The sequence below is a fragment of the Rhagoletis pomonella genome, unplaced genomic scaffold (assembly GCF_013731165.1).
Source record: "Rhagoletis pomonella isolate Grant_MI unplaced genomic scaffold, Rhpom_1.0 Rhpom_scaffold_00003, whole genome shotgun sequence".
NCBI classification, from domain to species: domain Eukaryota; kingdom Metazoa; phylum Arthropoda; class Insecta; order Diptera; family Tephritidae; genus Rhagoletis; species Rhagoletis pomonella.
The window spans coordinates 26,169,662-26,189,474 of record NW_023458557.1 but is presented as its reverse complement, the minus strand read 5'-3'; the positions used below and the strand labels follow the sequence as shown (position 1 = coordinate 26,189,474).

General features: G+C 40.2%; 1 protein-coding gene across 6 annotated transcripts in view; it reads left to right on the top strand.

Annotated features, from left to right (window-relative positions):
* Positions 1-19,813, top strand: part of LOC118735097 (phospholipid-transporting ATPase ABCA1) — a gene marked incomplete at its 3' end in the record, with an annotated part of 162,324 nt that overhangs the window by 42,809 nt on the left and 99,702 nt on the right. For 2 of the 6 annotated variants that reach the window (XM_036464713.1, XM_036464710.1), the window contains 5 exon segments: positions 7,458-7,711; positions 7,794-8,019; positions 8,086-8,235; positions 8,284-8,462; positions 8,522-8,732. In XM_036464713.1, coding sequence (XP_036320606.1) covers positions 7,458-7,711; positions 7,794-8,019; positions 8,086-8,235; positions 8,284-8,462; positions 8,522-8,732 — 1,020 coding nt within the window. 6 annotated transcript variants of the gene reach the window in all.

The window sequence follows — 19,813 nt, the reverse complement described above, 5'->3', positions numbered from 1 at the left end:
ATCGAAAGGCCTTGTTTCAAAATATGTTACAGCATCTAGAACAAAAATCGTCAAAATGGCGCTTACGACAATCTTTTACCCAGGCGACGTAAAGTATTATTAAATGCATATAAATTTAATTACTGCCTGCCATTTTGTTACTTATGAAATAATTTTCACTTTAAATAAAAAAGTACGTTCCAAACCCGTTTACTTATTATTTATTATATGGTAGCGTAGCTTCTCAAACCATATTGATGCAATTTTTTCATGTTGTCATTGAAAAACAATAAATATCTAAATCCCGGGACTGATCCCGGGATCCCGTTTTTGAACCAACGACGTCCCGAAATTCCCGGGATCGCAAAAATCTAAAAATTAATATCAGTATAGATGCATCATGATGCAATAATACACGGTGGTATCAGTTGTGACAGCTCGATTTGATACTGCCTTAGCTCAGTAGAATAAGAAGAAAAACGGGAAGAAACTAATCCCCGTTTGGGGGAAAATATAAAATTTCATATTTTCTTCCAAACAAAATTTGCCGTTTTATAGTATATTCGTAATGAAATGAAATAAGAAAAACAAAAATCAACTATATTATTCGGCAAAGAATTGTTAAAGAAGTAACACTGTTTCACCTAAGGCAGTCAATATGGCGGAGTTAGAGCCAGAAGGTGTCAGCCTATAACACCTTGTATTATTGCATTATGTAGATGCATAGTAGACTGGTGGCAACACCACCATAGAAATAAGTGGAATGTAATAAGAATATCAGCCTGGCAATACTGTGAACAAATAAAAGACATTAGATAGTGAATTAGCTACAGCATACATGCATGAACCAATTATAAAAAATTAAGTCAACAAATCAGTCGCCATATTGTGAATGAAAACAGCTGACTTCCTGTGACGTATACCGACCCATTCAACTTTTGTTTACATTGTGATTACCGCTTGTTTGTTTCAATTGTGTAAATTAAATTTAACGTTTTTTTTATTTAATGTTTTTATAATTAAAATGAAGTGCGTAGTGTTTAATTGCTCCAATTCCCATAATGCAAATACAAAAAAATTGGGGTTTTTACCTTTCCTAAGGATGAAATACTCCAACAACTCGCAAGAATATGAAGTGAACACTTTCTTCCAGAGGACTTGGAAAACTATACAAAATTTTAAATGGGTAAACATTGCTTTTTTTTGGAGTGCAATGGGCTATAGTCGTTGCGCTGGGTATGCAGTTACAGTTGCATGGCTATACTCAATCCCGACTCTTGCGTCCTCGTTCGCGCACTCTGGGCAACGTGAGTGGAGCCTTGGGTCACGGCAGAAAGAGAGGGAGCTTCGGTGGGGCCACTCCGACTTATTCAGTTTAAGGGCTCACTGAAGTCTGCAGCGTCTGTTCACTAGTAGGTGCGGCTGCAAGCAGGTGTCTTATGATGATGGCCACCGCAAACTTTTAAAGGGCTACGATTTGAGGGCATGCACCTGGAATGTCCGGGCCCTTAATGGGGAAGGTGCCTCTGCCCGGCTGGTTGATGTCCTCGTAAGGACAAAAGCTGACATCACCGCCATCCAAGAAATGCGTTGGACGGGGCAGGGCAAGCAATGTCTGGGGCCTTGCGACGTCTACTACAGCTGCGATGTAAAGGAGCGCAAATTCGGAATTGGATTTGTGGTGGGAGAGACACTCGGTCACCGAGTATTGTCGTTCACCCCGGTGGACGAGCATCTAGCCACAATCTGCATCAAAGCGAGATTCTTCAACATCTAGCTCATCTGCGCCCATGCCCCGACGGAAGAGAAAGATGAGCGCTTGGAGTGCACGTACGAGCGCTGCCCCCGTCATGATAACAGAATCGTGCTTGGTGACTTCAATGCCAGGGTGGGCAAGCAAGGGATCTTTGGACCCATCGTCGGAAAATTGAGCCTCCACGACGAAACGTCCGACAACGGATTGAGGCTGATCGACTTCGCCGGGGCCCGAAACATGGTAGTATGCAGTACTAGGTTCAAGCATAAAAAGATCCATCAAGCTACGTGGCTGTGCCCGGATCGAAAAACGAGAAACCAAATCGATCTTGTTGTGATAGACGGAAGGCACGCTTCCAGTGTTTTAGACGTACGCTCACGCTCAGAAAAAAATGTGCGCCCAAATATGCAAGGAAAGCTTAACGTCGAAAAGCTGCAATCACAACAGACAGCCAGCGCTTTCGCTACTCGACTCTCACACCTGCTCTCAGAGAGCACTCTTCAACAAACCGACATATGCGAGCATTGGAACCACATCTCCCGCTCATTAAGTACCGCCGCCGAAGAAGTAGTCGGATTTCAGCGAGCCCGAAAGAACAACTGGTGCAGCTGCAGAGAAAAAAGATGCCGCCTGCAGGCCCACGCTGCGATCGGGCGCAACGCGCGCTATGAGGGACCGCTATAGGGAAGCGAGACGTATTTGCCGCAATAAGAAGAGAGAGGCCGAAATACGTGAGTGCGAAGAGTTAGGCGACTTACGGAAGGTTTCAAGACCAGGGCGTACTCCTCTAAAAACAACAATGGCGACCTAGTAACCGATGTTCAGAGCGTACCTAAATTATGGAGGGAATACTTTTCCGCCCTATTGAATGGTAGCAGCACGGAAAGTTGTGGAGAAGAAAAACCCGAGCCCGCAGTCGATGATGACGGAATCGACGTTCCATCGCCTGATTATGACGAGGTACGAATAGCAATAACGCGGCTGAAAAACAACAACGCTGCTGGAGCTGACAGCCTGCCAGCTGAGCTATTCAAGTACGGCGGCGAGGAGTTGATAAGGTGCATGCATCAACTTTTGGTCAGAATATGGTCAGATGAACGCATGCCCGACGATTGGAATTAAAGTGTGCTCTGTCCAATCCACAAGAAAGGTGACCCCGCCGAAAGGTGATCAGCCTTCTAAGGATAGGGTACAAGGTCTTATCGAGCGTATTGTGTGAAAGACTGAAGCCCACCGTCAATGAACTGATTGGGCCTTATCAGTGTGGATTTAGACCTGGAAAATCCACCATTGACCAGGTATTAATACGAAAAATCTTGGAAAAGACCCGCGAGAAAAGGATCGACGCTCACCACCTATTTGTCGAATTTAAAGCGGCTTTTGACAGCACTAAAAGGAGTTGCCTATACGCCGCTATGTCTGAATTTGGCATCCCCTCAAAACTCATTCGGCTGTGTAAAATGGCGTTGAGCAATACCACCAGCTCCGTCAGAATTGAGAAATACCTCTCCGAGCCGTTCGCCACTAAACGGGGTTTCAGACAGGGCTTCTTCTTCTGACTTCTTTAATCTGATGTTGGAGAAGATAACAAGAGCTGCAGAACTGAACCGCTCAGGAACAATTTACGACAAGAGCGTGCAATTGCTGGCTTATGGCGATGACATCGATATCATAATATTTTAACATATTTATTTAAGAAATGAGGCTGGCTCTATAAGACTTTTGAGCCTTTTATAATACATCAACACCAGGTTGTAAACTTCAATGTTTGTACAAAGTAAACTTAAAACTAAAAATATATCAAATAGCAACAAAAATGTTAATATTTGTATTTTTAATTAAAATTAAAATTAGGACTTAAAACTTAAGGCTAGATATAATAAAAGGTCAGACATATAAATACGAACATGCAAAATTTGGTTAAATAGTAGAAGTGACAGAGACAGAGAAATGATAACAGTTTAATCGCAACCACATTCATTGTGCAGATTTAAAGTAATTATGCAATACATTTTTGAAATCACTCCGGTTTATCGCTGCTTTTACGGATTCATGAATTGAGTTACAGAGCCTTACAGCATTAAGAGAGCAGCCTAGCTGAAGACAAGTAGGAATATTTGGGGATAATCAGACTATGATTCCGATTAGATCTTGTTGATTTTTTCAAAAAGGTATTTTTGAGTTTTGAATTCTATAAGCTTATACATAAATATACAATTTCTAGCCGATAGGTATTCAAAAATGCAGCATCCTAGAAGAACAGCTCAACATAGAATTAACAACACCCGAGCCAACAAGTGTAGATGTGGAGGAGCCAGTCTTGCACATTACCTTTTGAGTTCTTCCTGCAAGGTTGCTGATCATAAGCTATCAGAAAAACCAAAGTGGTGATTAAGTTATTTGCAAAGCAGGTCATGATTCACCAAGTCAAATGCCTTAGAAAAATCCAGAAGGCAAAGAAGAGATAGGTCACCATTGTCAAACTGTATCCCTATATCGTCAAGTATTTTCAACATAGCCGTAGAGCAGCTATGACATGGTCTAAACCCTGACTGCAATGGCGATAATAAATTATAATTTTTTGTACAAATGAGGAAATTTGCCCTGCCATCAACGATTCGCACACTTTTGAGAATGCTGGTAAAATGCTTAAAGGTCTGTAGTCTCTAGGATTAGTAGCAGCGCTCTTTTTGGGCTACAGGAATAATGGCAGCCTTTTTCCATTCTGTTGGAAAACATGAAGTTGTGAAACAGTGGTTAATGACATGTGTTAGAGTTCTCAGAATAAAAGGCAGCACAAGTTTCACAAACTTCAAAGATATCGCATCCTCTCCAATGGCTTTAGACTCGAACCCCATCACAGATTTCAAAACTTCTGATTCACTTACTCCGTCAAATCGAAACTCTTCTTTTAAAGCAAAATTGCTAGTGAAAATTTCAGTTGGAGCACTTTTGCTGTTTCTGCTGACACTAATAAAATAGTCATTGAGTGTGTTTGGGTCAATTTTACAATCAGACTTAGGTTTTTCATGCACATTTAGGTATTTCAAATTGCGCCATAAATCTTATGATAGTGACGGGTTCAATTTATAACTAAAGTACAACGCTTTGCATTTCTTGTAATGACAGTAGCTTTATTTCTTGCAGCCTTGTATTGTGACCAAGCAACGTCAGAGTTGGTTCTTCTCCATTTTGCATACAATTTATTTATAGTTTTTATAGCTGAGCTGACCTTATTAGTGTACCAAGGACAGGAGGTATTCATAGCCCTAACAATGCGGACAGGGACATGATCCTCAAATAATTCAGAGAGGGTTTTATTTAAAAAGTCAAGTCAACAGCTATCCCAGTTAACATTTGACAAATCAACGAACAGATCAGTAACATACCTCAGATCACGATACATGAAAATAACACTATCAGCAGGACAATTCAACGACACATCTAATGCACAAAATATTAGGTCATGCTCAGAGACAAAAAAACATTTGGTCAAATTTAAGAATATGGTCAAGATTAGACGTAATAACCAGGTGTAGCAAGCTAAGTTTCGAATTGTTGGCGTACGTTGTTGGTAAGAACTGGGTGACTACAGCAAGACCAGCAGCGGATACGTGGTCAAGTATTTAGTTTAATAGCATACAAGTCGTTTAACAGCAGGTTAACATTAAAATCATCACATATAACATAATATTCATATTCAATTAAAAAAACTGATAACAAAAAACGAATCTAACATACAACACCTATGAGGATTATACATACACACAGGACACTAGTACTTTTGTTATACCGTCTGAAATTTCAGAAATAATAAATTCCGTTTCAGGGTTATTCGTTTTAGCTAGAAGTTTAATTTTTAAGGTAGATCTGTAATATATTGCAACACCTACCCCTCTTTTTGTTGTTCGATCGTTACGTATAAGAGTATAGTGTGGGATTCCATAATAATAGTCAGGAATGTTAGCATTGAACCATGTTTCTGTGACACAGATAACATCAACGCCCGATCCCCCAAAGACATTCCTAACGTAGTCCATTTTGTCACCGTTAAGGCTTCGCGCATTAAAATGCACAATTTTGAGGCAACTAGACTGTTTGCACAAAATACTTACTAAAATTTTATGGTTTTCATCAATGCTGCCGGCAGATTTGCTATTGGTTTAAATCCATCAGCTGAAAAATGAGTAACCACAAAGCGTAGGCAAAACAAAAAGACTTCAAAACATAAATGTATGTGATTGCAAAAAATCAACGTAAGCAAGAGAACAGAGCAAATTGAGAACAAGCGAAAATAACATACACTTTGATAGACCGAAATCAAGGAAACAAAGAAAAATTGTTTAAAGCATAGAAATAAAACAGTAAACAAATAACTAATCAAGAGTATTTGGCATAGGAAGAAAGAGAACAAGCATACAACTAACTTAACTTCTAAGCTGGCGTAATCATAACCACAATAAAAAATACGATTTTAAAACGAACATATACATAATTATTTTTGCATTGTGCTAATAAGAGCGTTAACCTCGGCCCTGCTTCTCACCGCCTAAGCTACGACGCATACGACATCACTTCACGCAGCATTTTAGGCAAACTCTCATGTAGAAAAACTGATCCATAACCAGGCAATCCAGCATCGGAGAGCGCTAGGGATCTCTTTTTGGTTTTACAGAACACAGCAATAGATTTTAAGAGCTAATTGTGACCATGTGCAGAGAACAGCTTAACAACAATAGGGCAGTTGTTGCTGCTTTTCTGCCCATTACTTTTTGCACTACGCAGCCGAAAAGCATCACGCAAAGGCGGAGGTTTATGCTGAGCTGCACCGCAGACCTTAGCGTATTAGAGTATTTCTATATCGGCACTTGCTGCAGAGTCCCATAAATAAAATTAAATGTCAGAACACAATGATTATCCTTTCGTTTAGTTAAAAGCTATTTAACGCGCAAATGACAAGAGGATTGAAATAGCCAGAAAATATTACTAGAATATTACACAAGCTTTTTTAAAAAATTACCTAAGGGAGTATGGTTGACTTATAAGAATCTTTTGGGCGTAGAACTAAGAAATGTGCTGGGCTGAAGACCTACAGGTGGAAAAAGTTCCAGATAAAAGCTGTTAAGAACAAGACCACAAAAGATCTAGTTAAACTGCTGAAAAGAACTTGTTTGAGAAATTCGTTTCCTGCACAATGGATTACGAGACGTAAAAAAGTGATGAAATTTCTAAGGAAATTCCTTCTTGCCCGGTCGTCCAAGACTTTAAAAGAAAGTGATATTCAGCAGCTGTGTGGGTGTCAAACACTCCTTTTTATAAAAATAAGAGTTATTGTTTTCTACTATTTTATATGAATTTGTTAATTCTAAAAATAAAATACTTTAGCAAGGCGAATTCATATAAGTAAGGTGATAGCGGCAGCACAAAAACAAAATTTACCCGAACAAATTATACGCATAGTGACAATCAGAACACGAACAAATGTACAACAAACACATCGTTTTAACAATGAGTACAATTCGCCTTGAAATCAGCCGTTCTAGTAACACCACCTTATATGAATTCGCCTTGTGCTTTAGTTTTTGAAAATCTACAAATATTTCAAAACATATCAGTTTTGTTGTGGACAATTATATTCCGCCCAGTCCCTTTTCCAGAACACAGTTATGATGTGCCTCAAAATAGCTTTTCGCATTTCTAAGAAATATCTTATATTTTTTAGACGATGATGACTATATTCGATCGGGTTTTATTACATTGCAACACTTAATCGATAAGGCATTCATAACAATTCATAACCCGGGCACCACCATTAACTTCGACTTCGAAATCGCTTCGATGCCTATGATTGCACAAGAGACAATAGATTCACAACGTATTATTTGGTTTGGTTCATTGTACTCAATTCTATTCAATGTTTTATTGCTCAGCACGTTCCTTGTACCCCTCGTGGAAGAAAAACAAAACGGAATTAAGGTAAGGAGCATCATAGTAAATATTTAAAATTAGATTATTAAATTTGCGATTTCCTTTATTTTCCATAAATTGACCATTCAAGGAATTCTTAGCCATAGCAACACCCATGAATTTTTTAAATGGTTTTGGTTTTTTCGTGATTAGATTATTGCTGTATGCACTATTTACAACAGTCGTCCTTATCGCCGGTGGGATTTATCAGGCTTTCAGTGTGACTGTCCCAATCGGATACATAATTATGCTTTTTACTCTATATATCCTTTCAGCCATGTCTTACACGTATTTAATAACTGTATTTTTCCACTCAGGTGAGTTTGCGCCTAAATTTGGACTAATAAATTTAGATCATATCTTCATTCATTCATTCCTTATAGTATTTCATGCTAAAGTCGGCGGACTCTTACTGCTGGTTATGCCGTACATTTTGTATTTTTCAAAAGGAGGAGTTTCAACTCTAGCAAATATTTTTAGCACAAAAACTTTCATGGAGGGCATTAAAAATTTTCAAATTTTCACTAACAAATGTAAATTGTTTTTAAATTCCGAACTAGTATATAATAATCTTGTTTTAGATCGCGAAGTTAATCAAAAAGTGCTTCATATATACATAACGGAATCATCATTCACAGTAATGACGGTTTATAGCATTTTAATTGGCCAGTGCTTAATTTATGCTTTACTATATAACTACTTGTCGTATATTTTTCCTGGACCAGGAAGTTTGAAAAAATCATACCTCTTTCCCATCATGGCAAGTTTATTAAATTTGTTTGCATGAATACCAATAAATTATAATATTTTTACTTTTAGTCACTGTGGAAGAGAAATAAACCTAGCACCGAGTATACGACTAGTAAAATCGGAACAAATGCTATAATAATTCAAGATCTTAAAAAAGTGTTTAAAAACCCAAGGCGGATAATATCTGACGGTTTGAATATGGCGATTAAGAACAAACAAATAACTGTCCTTCTTGGGCATAACGGAGTAGGCAAAACTACGACTCTGAACATGATAATGGGTAAGTTTTACTTACGTATAAAAACTATACATATACATATATTCAGGGCCTTAGAGAGGAAATCCGGGCTCGGGTGAATTTAGAATGTGGGCCCCTACCACCCTCATGGACAATTTATTTTTCCTGATGTAAAACTTAGATGAGAAAATTAATAATAAGAATATCGTAGTATACTGCCGTGCAAAGTAAGAAAGTGTTAACTAAGTACATAGGAAGCCCATTGCAATTACGGATTGTATAATTTCAACGGCGCACAGTGGCAGGAGGGGCCATGTTTTACGTGAAAAAGGCATATTTGGAAACTGTGATAAATCAACGGGAATAAAGCTATCTATCTATTATATATAATACGCGAAGGCATTTTTTGTGCAGCCTAAAACATCTGCCGTTCGCTCGATTTTCAAAATTGGGGTGTCAAATTAAAGCGCTTGGCCTGTAGATGTGCAGCAAGGTTTTATTTTTTCGAAAAGAGTTGCCACCTGTTAAATAATTAAACTCAAGTTATTTGCTAATCAATGCCCTCAGATCCGTATTGTCCGTTTGATTTTCAAAAGTGAGGTACCAAATTAAAGGGCTTAGAGTGTGGATGTTCAAAAAGGTTTTACCTTTTCGAAAAACGTTGCCACCTGTTAAGAAATTCAGTTCAAAATAATACGCGAAGGCATTTTTTGTTCCTCATAAAAGATCTGCACCGTTCGCTCGATTTTCAAAAGTGGGGTGCAAAATTAAAGCGCTTGGCCTGTAGATGTGCAATAAAGCTTTATTTTTTCGAAAGGAGTTGCCACCTGATAAAAAATTGCATTCAAATAATTTAATAATCAATGTCATTAGATCCACACCATTCGTTCGATTTTCAAAAGTGAGGTGCCAAATCAAAGGGCTCTGAAAGTAGGTGTGCAATAAGGTTTGACTTTTTCGAAAAGAGTTGCCACCATTTAAAAAATTTAAGTTCAAATTATTTTCAAAGCTAAACCAATTATTAAAAAATGGGCATAAATGGAAATAGTTTTGAAAATGTTTGTTTCTTAACTTAACTTTATGAGGGTTGCCACCTGTTAAAAAAATCAAATTCAGTTTCAGTTGGGGGAATTAGGTAATAGAAATATGTATTTGTGCCAGACGGTAAAGGTTAAGTATGTAGTAGTTTGTAAACATTTTGAAGAGGGTTGACACCTGTGTGAAAAGTCTAATTTATATGAAGTATAAAAATATGGACGTCAAGTGAATGAATCTTAAGAGATCTTTAGTTGGAACGTTTAGAATATTTTTAAAGTGTTTGAAGAGGGCTGCCACCTGTTTAAAAATCAAGTAAAATTTTTAAAAAGTTAAATCAATATTTGCTAATTGGGTACCAATCGCAGTAGTTTTGAAAATACTTTATTTCTTAACTGCGTGTAGGAGGGTTGCCACCTGTTTAAACAATCAAATTCAATTTGAATTAAGGCAATGGGGTAATTAAAATAGGTATAACAATATGGGTGTCAGACGAAAGAGATTTAAGAAGATTTTAGATTGAACATATTTTTAATAGGGTTGCCACCTGTTCGAAAAGTCTAGTTTAATTCAATTATCGATATAAAACAAAAAAGTGTTACGAAATCTTAGTTTGCACATTGATAATATATTTTATGAGTTTGAGGAGGGTTGCCACCTGTGTAAAAAGTAAAATCCAAATTATCTATTATATATAATACGCGAAGGCATTTTTTGTCCAGCCTAAAAGATCTGCACCGTTCGTTCGATTTTATTTTTTCGAAAAGAGTTGCCACCTGAGAAAAAATTGCATTCAAATAATTTAATAATCAATGCCATCAGATCCACACCGTTTGGGCTTAGGGTGTGGATGTTCAAGAAGGTTTTACTTTTTCGAAAAAAGTTGCCACCTGTTAAGAAATTAAGCTCAAATTAATTAAAATGTTAAGTCAATTATTAAATATGGGTATCAATCGAAATGGTTTTGAAAAGGCTTTATAGCTTAACTACGTATAGGAGGGTTGCCCAATGTTAAAAAAAGGTAATTCAATTTTAATTAAAGGAATTTGGTAACTGAATAAGGTATCGCTATATGGGTGTCATGCAAAAGAGGTTTAAGAAGGTAGTAGTTTAAAAATATTTTGAATAGGATGGCCACCTTTATGAAATATTAACGATGGATGTCAAATGAAAGAGCTTCAAGAAATACTTTATTTGACAATTTAGAACATTTTTGATGTCTTTGAGGGTTGCCCCAGTTTAAATGGCTAAACTAAAATTACTTAATAAGTTAAATGAGTTACTAACCGATGGTTATAAATGGAAATGGGTTTAAAATCCTTTACTGCAGAACTATATTGAGGAGGATTCCAACGTGTTTAAAAATAAATTTCCACTTAATTCATCAGTTATATGAAATTTTAGTTTGAAAATAATTTTTAAGATGGTTGCCGCCTATTTTGAAAGTGGTATTTCGTTTAACTATACATAAGTTACATGAAATTTCAAAATAGGGTTATCAAAAGAACGAGTGTTAAGAAATCTTTAAGCTGAACATTATTTGTTTTTTTTTTTTTAAATTAAGCTCAAATTATTAAATAAGTTAAATGGATTGTCAAAAGATGGGTATCAATCGAAATGGGTTTAAAAATAATTTATTTCCAAACTGTATTTAGGAGAGTTGCCATGTGCTTAAAAAATTCAGTTCAACTTAATTCATCAGTTAATTGAAATTTGTGTAACAATGCCAGGCGAAAAATTTTAGTTTGAAAATACTTTTAAAGGGGTTGCCACCTGTTCGAAAAGTCGAATTTGTTTTACTTATACGAAAGAAACATAAATGCAATATCGAAATATTAGTGTCAAACGAATGAGTTTTAAGAAAACTATATGCTGATAATATTTTTAAAAAGAGTTGCCATCTATTTTTTTTTTGAAGGTCATCACATCTGCACCGTTATTTCGAATTTCCAAAATGAGAAGTCAAACAAAAGAACTAGGATTCTACATAGATGTGCACAGGTTTTATTTTTTTAAGTTACAGGAAGATTTGATTAATTATTAGGAATATTGTTACAGGTTTTTGAATAGGGTTTTTCCTGTTTAAAAAATTTAATTAAACGCTGGCGTTTTGACGACATGTGGGTTCTGGGTGGGTTATTCAGAAATGTCCAACGAACTCAAGACTGATTAGCATTTGCAATAATATCTGCAGAGAAAGCCGTTGAATCCATTTAATTAAACGAATTCGATCGTGGCACGTTCTAACAGTTAGGTAGGTAGAGGTTGCTGCCGCCTTAGCGTGACACTTAGGCCATAGATAGAAGGCCCATTGTGTTACCACAGTTGACACCGTTCAATTATCCTCCCTATTCAACCACTTCGTGTCGCTTATGAATCTCATCAGTCACCTCGCATCGGTATTTGAAACGTCTCTATGGTTGGCCAGGAACGTTGAACCCAGATGACGCAGCCTGCCTCGGCACATTGCAGGGCATTTACACAAGAGATGCAAAAGTGTTTCCTCCTCTTCGTCGTCCTTGCAGCTTACGCAACATCTACGAAAAGGCACGCCGAGCCTTTCTGCATGGTTACCTATTAGACAGTGCCCCGTTAGAGCCCCACGACGTTAGGTATATCCTCTCTTCTAAGAGAGTATACCCTTCGTGACCGCTTACGGTGTCATTTAGGCCAAGTCTGCCTGGAAATTCGACAAGGCGTACTTTGACTCCATCTTCTTCAGCTTGTTTATAAACAAATTCACTAAGTAGCAGCTTGCAAGTGGCAAAAGGCATAACAAGGAAGAATCTGGGTCGTGCCTTGCCTTGCAAGTTCATCTGCCATACAGTTTCCCTCTATGTCCCTATGACCAGGGACCCAAGTAAGGTGAAGTCTGTTCTGCTTGGCTATCTCCTGTAGAGATAGGCGGCAGTCCAGCGCAATATTTGAGTGAAACGTAAAAGAGCTTTGATTACAGCCTGGCACTAAAAACGAAGATGTCCCTTCCCATCATTTCGGTTCCAAGCTTCTCAGCAGCTTCCATGATACCTGAAACTTCAGCTTGGAATACGCTGCATTAGTCCGGTAATCTAAAAGAGATTTTTAGAGGAGAGTTTCGTGAGAAAACGCCGCCTCCTACCTTATCGTCGAGTTTTGAACCATCTGTATAGATGTGAATGCTATCAGATGGAGTGTTGAAGTCTTCTTTCCACTCCTCCTTGCTTGGAACTCTTGTGCTGAAGTTGCTTTCCGGAACCGATATCGAAGCACAGCGGTCTGTGCTGTGCGAAGCAAAATTCATTTAATATACAAGAGTGTCCGTGGGCCACAGGTTGCCATTAGGATGCCTCTCTTAAGCAAAGAGCAGCGAGCGCTGCCATCTGCTTTCCTACCAAATGCAGTGTCAGAAGATCCAAAATAGCGTTCAGAGCATCGTTTGACGTGGTTCTGAGCGCTCCGTTTATGCAGATCATAATGGACCTTTATACCTTGATGAGAAGCCTGAGGTTGACCTCTTTATCTAACGCAGGCCACCGCACGATCACTCCATACAGGAGGATTGGTCTGACGACTGTTATAAATATCCATTGACAGATCCGGGGACTGAGGCCCCATCTCTTGCCTATGGTCCTTTTATGAGTATAGAAGGCCACGGAAGCCTTCTCATAACGCTGAACTATATTATCCTTCTAGCTTAGCTTCTTATCTAAAATAACGCCAAGAAATTTGGCTTTTGTAGCGAGACTTAACCGGACGCTGTTTTGCTCCGGTGGAGTGACGGAAGGCATTTTATACCCTCTCGTGAAGAGGACGAGCTCCACTTGAGCTGACGCTTAGGCCACAGCGGGTAGACAACTTGGATACATATCAAAGCGTTCGCTGCATCAACTCGCATAGCGTTTGCGGAAACTTTCCCCTAAAGCGATCGCAAAGTCGTCAATATGAAATGACTTTTCCTCTCCCCCCAATCCGTTCCACACAAGAGCGTGTTGACGGTCAGGTTCCACAGAAGTGGAGAAAGAACACCTCCTTGGGGAGCGCCCATGCTCCCAGCCTCGCCCTCACCATCTGCAGCAGAGTAGCTGGCCGATAAATTCCACCATGTGTTGATAGCTTTCTAATTTTTTTGTTTTACATTGAGAGAAAAATGAACCATAAATTGGTTAATATTACCAAATTCAAACTTGAAAAGGTATCAACGTGATTTTTGGTTAATATTAACGATGCCATGGTTGATAATGATTTGGTAATATTAACCACAATTTTGTTTACAGTAACCAAACTTTTGGTTGGCGATTTTTTGGTTTGAACACGCTTATGGTCTGCACTTCACAGATGCTTTTTCAGAGATACAAAACAAATATTTTTATAATTATTTTAACACGTTGAGGAAATAACAGCAAGCATCCCTACACACTCAGCTACATCCGCTTTATAAATGTGCCTTTAAATGTTCAACCTGAATCAATTGTCTTCGTTGTTGTTGTTGTTGTAGCGGCTACAACAACCCAGCCCAGATCGGTTAGTTCCTCAATCGTTGTCGTCAAGCTCCACTACGGCAGCCCTAGGTAGCGTGCAGCCTCTACGGGGTCTGTCCATATGGACAGGGGCGTTAGCTTGGTGGGGTTTAGAGGGTATACGAAGAGGTGGTGTGAGTCATGGGGCGACTCTCCGCATGCCGGGCATTCGTTTGGAATATCTTCGCTTAATCTGCTCGGTTATGAGTTCAACCTGCTGCAGTAACCAGAGCGCAGTTGGGCTATTGTGGTCCGAGTCAGTCGGCAGTTTATTCTGCATCCTCCCGTGGATAAAGCCAAACGTCGAGTGACCAGAAGGCTGCGCGAAATGCCAAAACCCAGTGCGCCCCTTGTTTTCTCCAGCGGTGAGGTAAGGCTGGCCATCGGGAAAGCAAAAGCCTTCAAAGCCATTGGACCGGACGGAATATGCATGTTGATGCTGAAAAATTTGGCTCCTGCGGGAGAAGCGTACCTAACGGAGATCCTCAGCTTGTCTATGGCCACTCTCGTCATTCCAGACATATGAAAGATGGGGAGAGTGGTCCCACTTCTCAAAACCGGGGAAACCAGCCAACAAAGGAGAGTCCTATCGCATGATAACCCTCCTTTCCTAGATGCCTTGCTACTCCCGTATTTCACGAACCACCTGACCCCAGCGAAGCATCAGCATGGGTTCCGTAAAGTGCATAGTACAACAGACAGACAGCACCTAACGCCATAAACACTCAGGTATATCGTGGCCTTAACCGAAATCGCCCCTGTGAGATAACTATTCTAGTAGCGTTGGACCTGTCCAAGGCGTTCGACACTGTCAGTCATTCAACGCTCCTAGAAGACATAGAGGCCTCCTCTCTCCCACAAGGACTCAAACGGTGGTTGGCGAATTACCTGAATGGTCGACATTCGTCAGTAATTTTCAGAGACAAAACCAGCAAGCCACGTAAAACTAAACAGGGGGTACCACAGGGTGGTGTCCTGTCCCCGCTTCTGTTTAATTATTACATCTCTAAGCTCCCTCAACCACCAGAGGGTGTCAATATTGTCTCTTATGCTGACGATTGTTCGATCATGGCGTCTGGGAATGGAATTGATGCCTTGTGCTCGAAAGTAAACGGTTATCTCGCCGGACTTTCACGCTTCTTCACTGCAAGGAGCCTTGCCCTATCCCCTGCGAAATCCTCGGCAACCCTATTCACCACCTGGACGAAGGAGGTCAGACTGCAACTGGGTATTCACGTTGATAGTGTAACAATACCGACGGTGAATAACCCTAAAATTCTCGGAGTTACCTTCGGCAGTCTGCTCTCCATCTCGGCGCATACATCCGCAATTGCCAATAAAGTACAGAGCCGCAACAATATCCTCAAGTCGCGGGCCGGCAGGACTTGGGGCAAAGATAAAGAAACGTTGTTGGCAACATACAAGGCAATTGGCCGGCCGGTTCTAAACTATGCAGCGCCCGTGTGGTCGCCGGGGACTAGTAGGGCGCAGTGGATGAAGCTACAGACCTGCCAAATACGGCACTACGAACAGCGACCGGATGCCTCCTGATGACGGCCCAACACCACCTACATGACGAGACCCAGATGCTCCCAGTCAAGGAGCATAACATAATGCTCTGCAAGCAGTTCCTTGTGGGGAGCCACAGTCGTGGCCATCTCAGAAAACAGCTCCTTGCAGAAGAGCCCTCGCCAAGGCACGTCAGGAGGCATCGCTACGAACTGACGGACGAAGTCCAGAGGTTCATTAAACAACCTCTGGACCCGTCATCCTACCGACAGGCCCTGAGCGGCATTCACAGGGAATCAGTCTCGAGTTATATAGACTCCCGCCCTGTGAATGCCGTTCTGGGCATACAACCAGCGGATGTGGACGGGACAGAACTTTGTCTGCCTCGGGAGACCCGCACTAAAATAGCCCAACTTCGCTCTGGCTATTGCAGCAGGCTTAACTCATACCTGAGCAGAATTGATGAGGATGTGCGCAACCAATGCCCGGCATGTGGAGAGTCGCCACATGACTCTCGGCACCTCTTCACATGCCCTAAGAACCCCACCCAGCACACTTTCTGGGCCTCCCCTTAACTGAAACAGACGACAACGTTGACGGATGAACCGACCCGAGCGGGGTTTGGTAACCGCTATAACAACAACAACAACAGTGACAACCCTGCGCTTTCAGTAACATCCGCGAAGCCTTTCCAATCAGCTTTAGATAAGTTGACATAGGTCCGGTGATCCGCGGAAGCAAAGTCGGCTGGTTTATCAATCGAGAATATTATGGGCAGATGGTCTGATGCTAAAGTCAGCATAGGTCGCCATGATACGCTGTTTATCAGACCAGCGCTGACTATTGTTAGGTCTGGCGAGCTGCAGCAGGTGCCCATAATCCTCGTGGGTGCGTCGTCGTTCATTGTGCATAAAGTCGAATCGTCTATCTGCTCAGCCAAATGTGTTCCCCTACGATCGTTTGACAGACTTCAAAGATCGTGGTGCGCATTGAAGTCACCAACTGCCATACGGTTTTCACCTCTGAGGAGCGCACCTATTTCAGGGCAGCTGGTGGCAGGGGGTATGTATATGTTAAATATTTCGAGCTCGACATCGCCTGACCGGATAACAGTTCCCTGACATTCTAGGATGGTATCCCTGCGGTCGATGTCTGCTTCGATAAGACGATACTGCACGGCGTGGTGCGTGGTGAACGCTAGGCCTCCACCATTATCTCGCTCGCGATCTCGACGGTGCACGTTGTATCCTGCGCAATTCAACAGTGTTGAATTGCCGTGCAGCTTCGTCTCTTGGACCGCAGCTATAATTATTCCGTGCCGACCCATGAAGACCGTTATCTCCTCGATCTTGCTCTGAAGTCCGTTATAGTTGAATTGTGAAATCTTCGTGTGCCTACGGAGACTTATTGGAATGTGGGGTGCTAGTGATGTGTGTTGCCGTGCCGCCACATGCTGTGCTTGCTGCTGCTGAGGCTGTTGCCCTGTGGTGTTAGTGGTCGGCGTCGCAGCTGAGGGTTGCGACCGAGCAGCACAGCATGGGCCCTCATAGTCCCTCGTCCAATCTCGCGTGGTGCGCAGGCTTGAGCATGCCCTAAAGTGACACCAGCCAAGGCAGGTGTTGCACACATTACGGAATATCCTGGACTGGCATACCGTGCCGATTGTCGGAGGAACTAGGAGTTGTTGGCGGTGGCGTGTGGGTGGTGGTACAGTTGTATCTGTGGTGTGGTCTATTGTGTCTATGGTATTGTAGATTGTATTGTGTTGTGGTCCGGTTGTGTTTGTGTTGAGTTGCTCAGGCGGACTTTGTTGTGCCGTGGAGGCAGCTCGATTGGCGCAGCAAGGGGCCACGTACGCATTGGTCGGAGATGGCTCCACCCATTGCATGTATTGCATCTGACGGAGGTGGATTTGTGGTGTAATCGTCTCTGGCACACGCAGCAGGTATATGTTTCTGGTCCAGGGTTTGACTCAATGCTAGCCCTAGGCAGAAGTATGCGAAGAAGAAGTAGCCCTATGGACGCACAACTTGTGAGGGATTTCGCCGACCGAAACGGGATCAGATCGCCGAAACCACAGCCCTTGGTCGGGTAAAACCCGAGTCATTCCGGTACGTAGAACCGGCTGTCGTGGGAATGCAATTTTCTTCGTCGTTTATTTTGCTTATGCACTTTACAGATGCTTTTTCGTAATAAAGAAAAACCTAAAACAAAAAAAAAAAAACATTAAAATTATGTGTTGTCGTGACGGCATTCGTACTCGAACCTGCTGGAAGCCAATAAGTAACAGCAAGCACCTCTGCACGTTCAACTATAGCCAGACATACGAATTGGTTTCCAAATGTTCAACTTGAATCATATTTCTTACAATCGATGTATTAACCATGAAAAAAACCAAACAATAACTTGGTTGAAAAACCATTGTACTTTTGGCTCAGTGTATGGAAACTTTCAACTATAACGATAATTGCTGGTTTGCTGTTACTTCTTAAACATGATAACATTTCATATGAAATATTACATAATACAAATTTGTTGCTAAATTATCAATACCTTAATAACACGGATTATTTTTTAAGAAAAACTTCAAAACTAATGAGTAGGGCCGAGTAGAATCTTCATTCCTTTACCAAAAAGTAATGCAAGGCGTCCTTTAAGGATTTACGAAAACAAAAGCCGCGCATACAGGCGTCGAAAAGTGTGGCATCCATTTTTATTTAACTAGATCACCTTTAGCAGACGTTCAAAATAATAAAAAGTGTATTAAAACATTACATAGCTCAGTGGTTAACGCTTCTGACTTTGTACATCCATGACGCAGGTTCGATCCCAGCTGAAGTCTAGAAAAAAGAAGTCTAATGAGGCGATGGGGTGATCTTGCTTTTCCATTTTTCCTAATAAACGTAATCGTGGTACAAAGCTCAAAAACAATATTAAAAATAATATGTTAATAAGCCACAATAACATTGACAAAAATAATTACTGTTATTATTTAATAATTTGATCATAAAGTCATTTTAAATATGTTCCCTCGAATACAATAAATCATTAACCTTGTTAATCAAATATATTATGGTATTAAACTGAAAATAACAGTTTATTTGACATTTGTCAACCGAAAAAGCTTGAATGTTATATAGAACTCGAGATAAGTGACCCTTAAATCCTAGTAAGGTTAATTCTTGGAAATTTTTCCACATTTCTAAAGAAATTGACAGCCCATTCGACAGATGTCAATTCTCAACGTTTGGATTTGACGTAAAATTCGTGACTAGCGTGTCTAAAATTTGTACCAGTACTATTTAAAAAAAATATTGTCAATTTGACAGCAGTCAACTCTCAAAGTTTAAATTTGACATAAAATTCGTGACTAGCGCGCCCAAAAACCTAAGCAGTGGCATTTTTTAAAATATTGTCTTATTTTTAGAAAAAATTACCAGTCCTCAACGCTCAAATTTTTAATTTGATATAAAATTCGGAATATCTCCGTTATTCTTCCACCTAGACTTCTGACATTTGCATGTAATTTCATTTTAAATTATAGAATAAGTATATAAATTGTCAGAAGTTGACCTAGGGACATAATTGTTGCGAAATTTTTTGCAACGTAAGCGCCTTTTGATCACTCTTGAACTTCCGCACTTCCGTTCTGACAATTTGTTTCCTACTTATTTATCTTCGATTATATTGAAAATTTTCAGAACTTTACCTCATCACTTATTTTTGGAAAAAAAATTCATGTTTAACCCCCTATTATCACATTACACTTCCAGTGAGAGTTCTGACGGCCTGCCTCTCGCTATACGAGTAACAACCGAACCTGTAAATCTTAAAATTTCTACTTTACTTTAATTTACCCTTCCCCTACGTAGCCAGCTCTCAGTCTATAGGGGCACGAATTTCGATATGATACGATACCAGTGATGGGCATACCTAAATACTTTTGTACTTAAAGTACCACTTTGGGTACTAAATACACAAATACTTAGTATTTTGAGATGACTAAATACCCAAGTACTATTTACTTAGGTATTTAGGAGCTGCTAAATACCCAAGTACTATTTACTTAGGTATTTAGGAGCT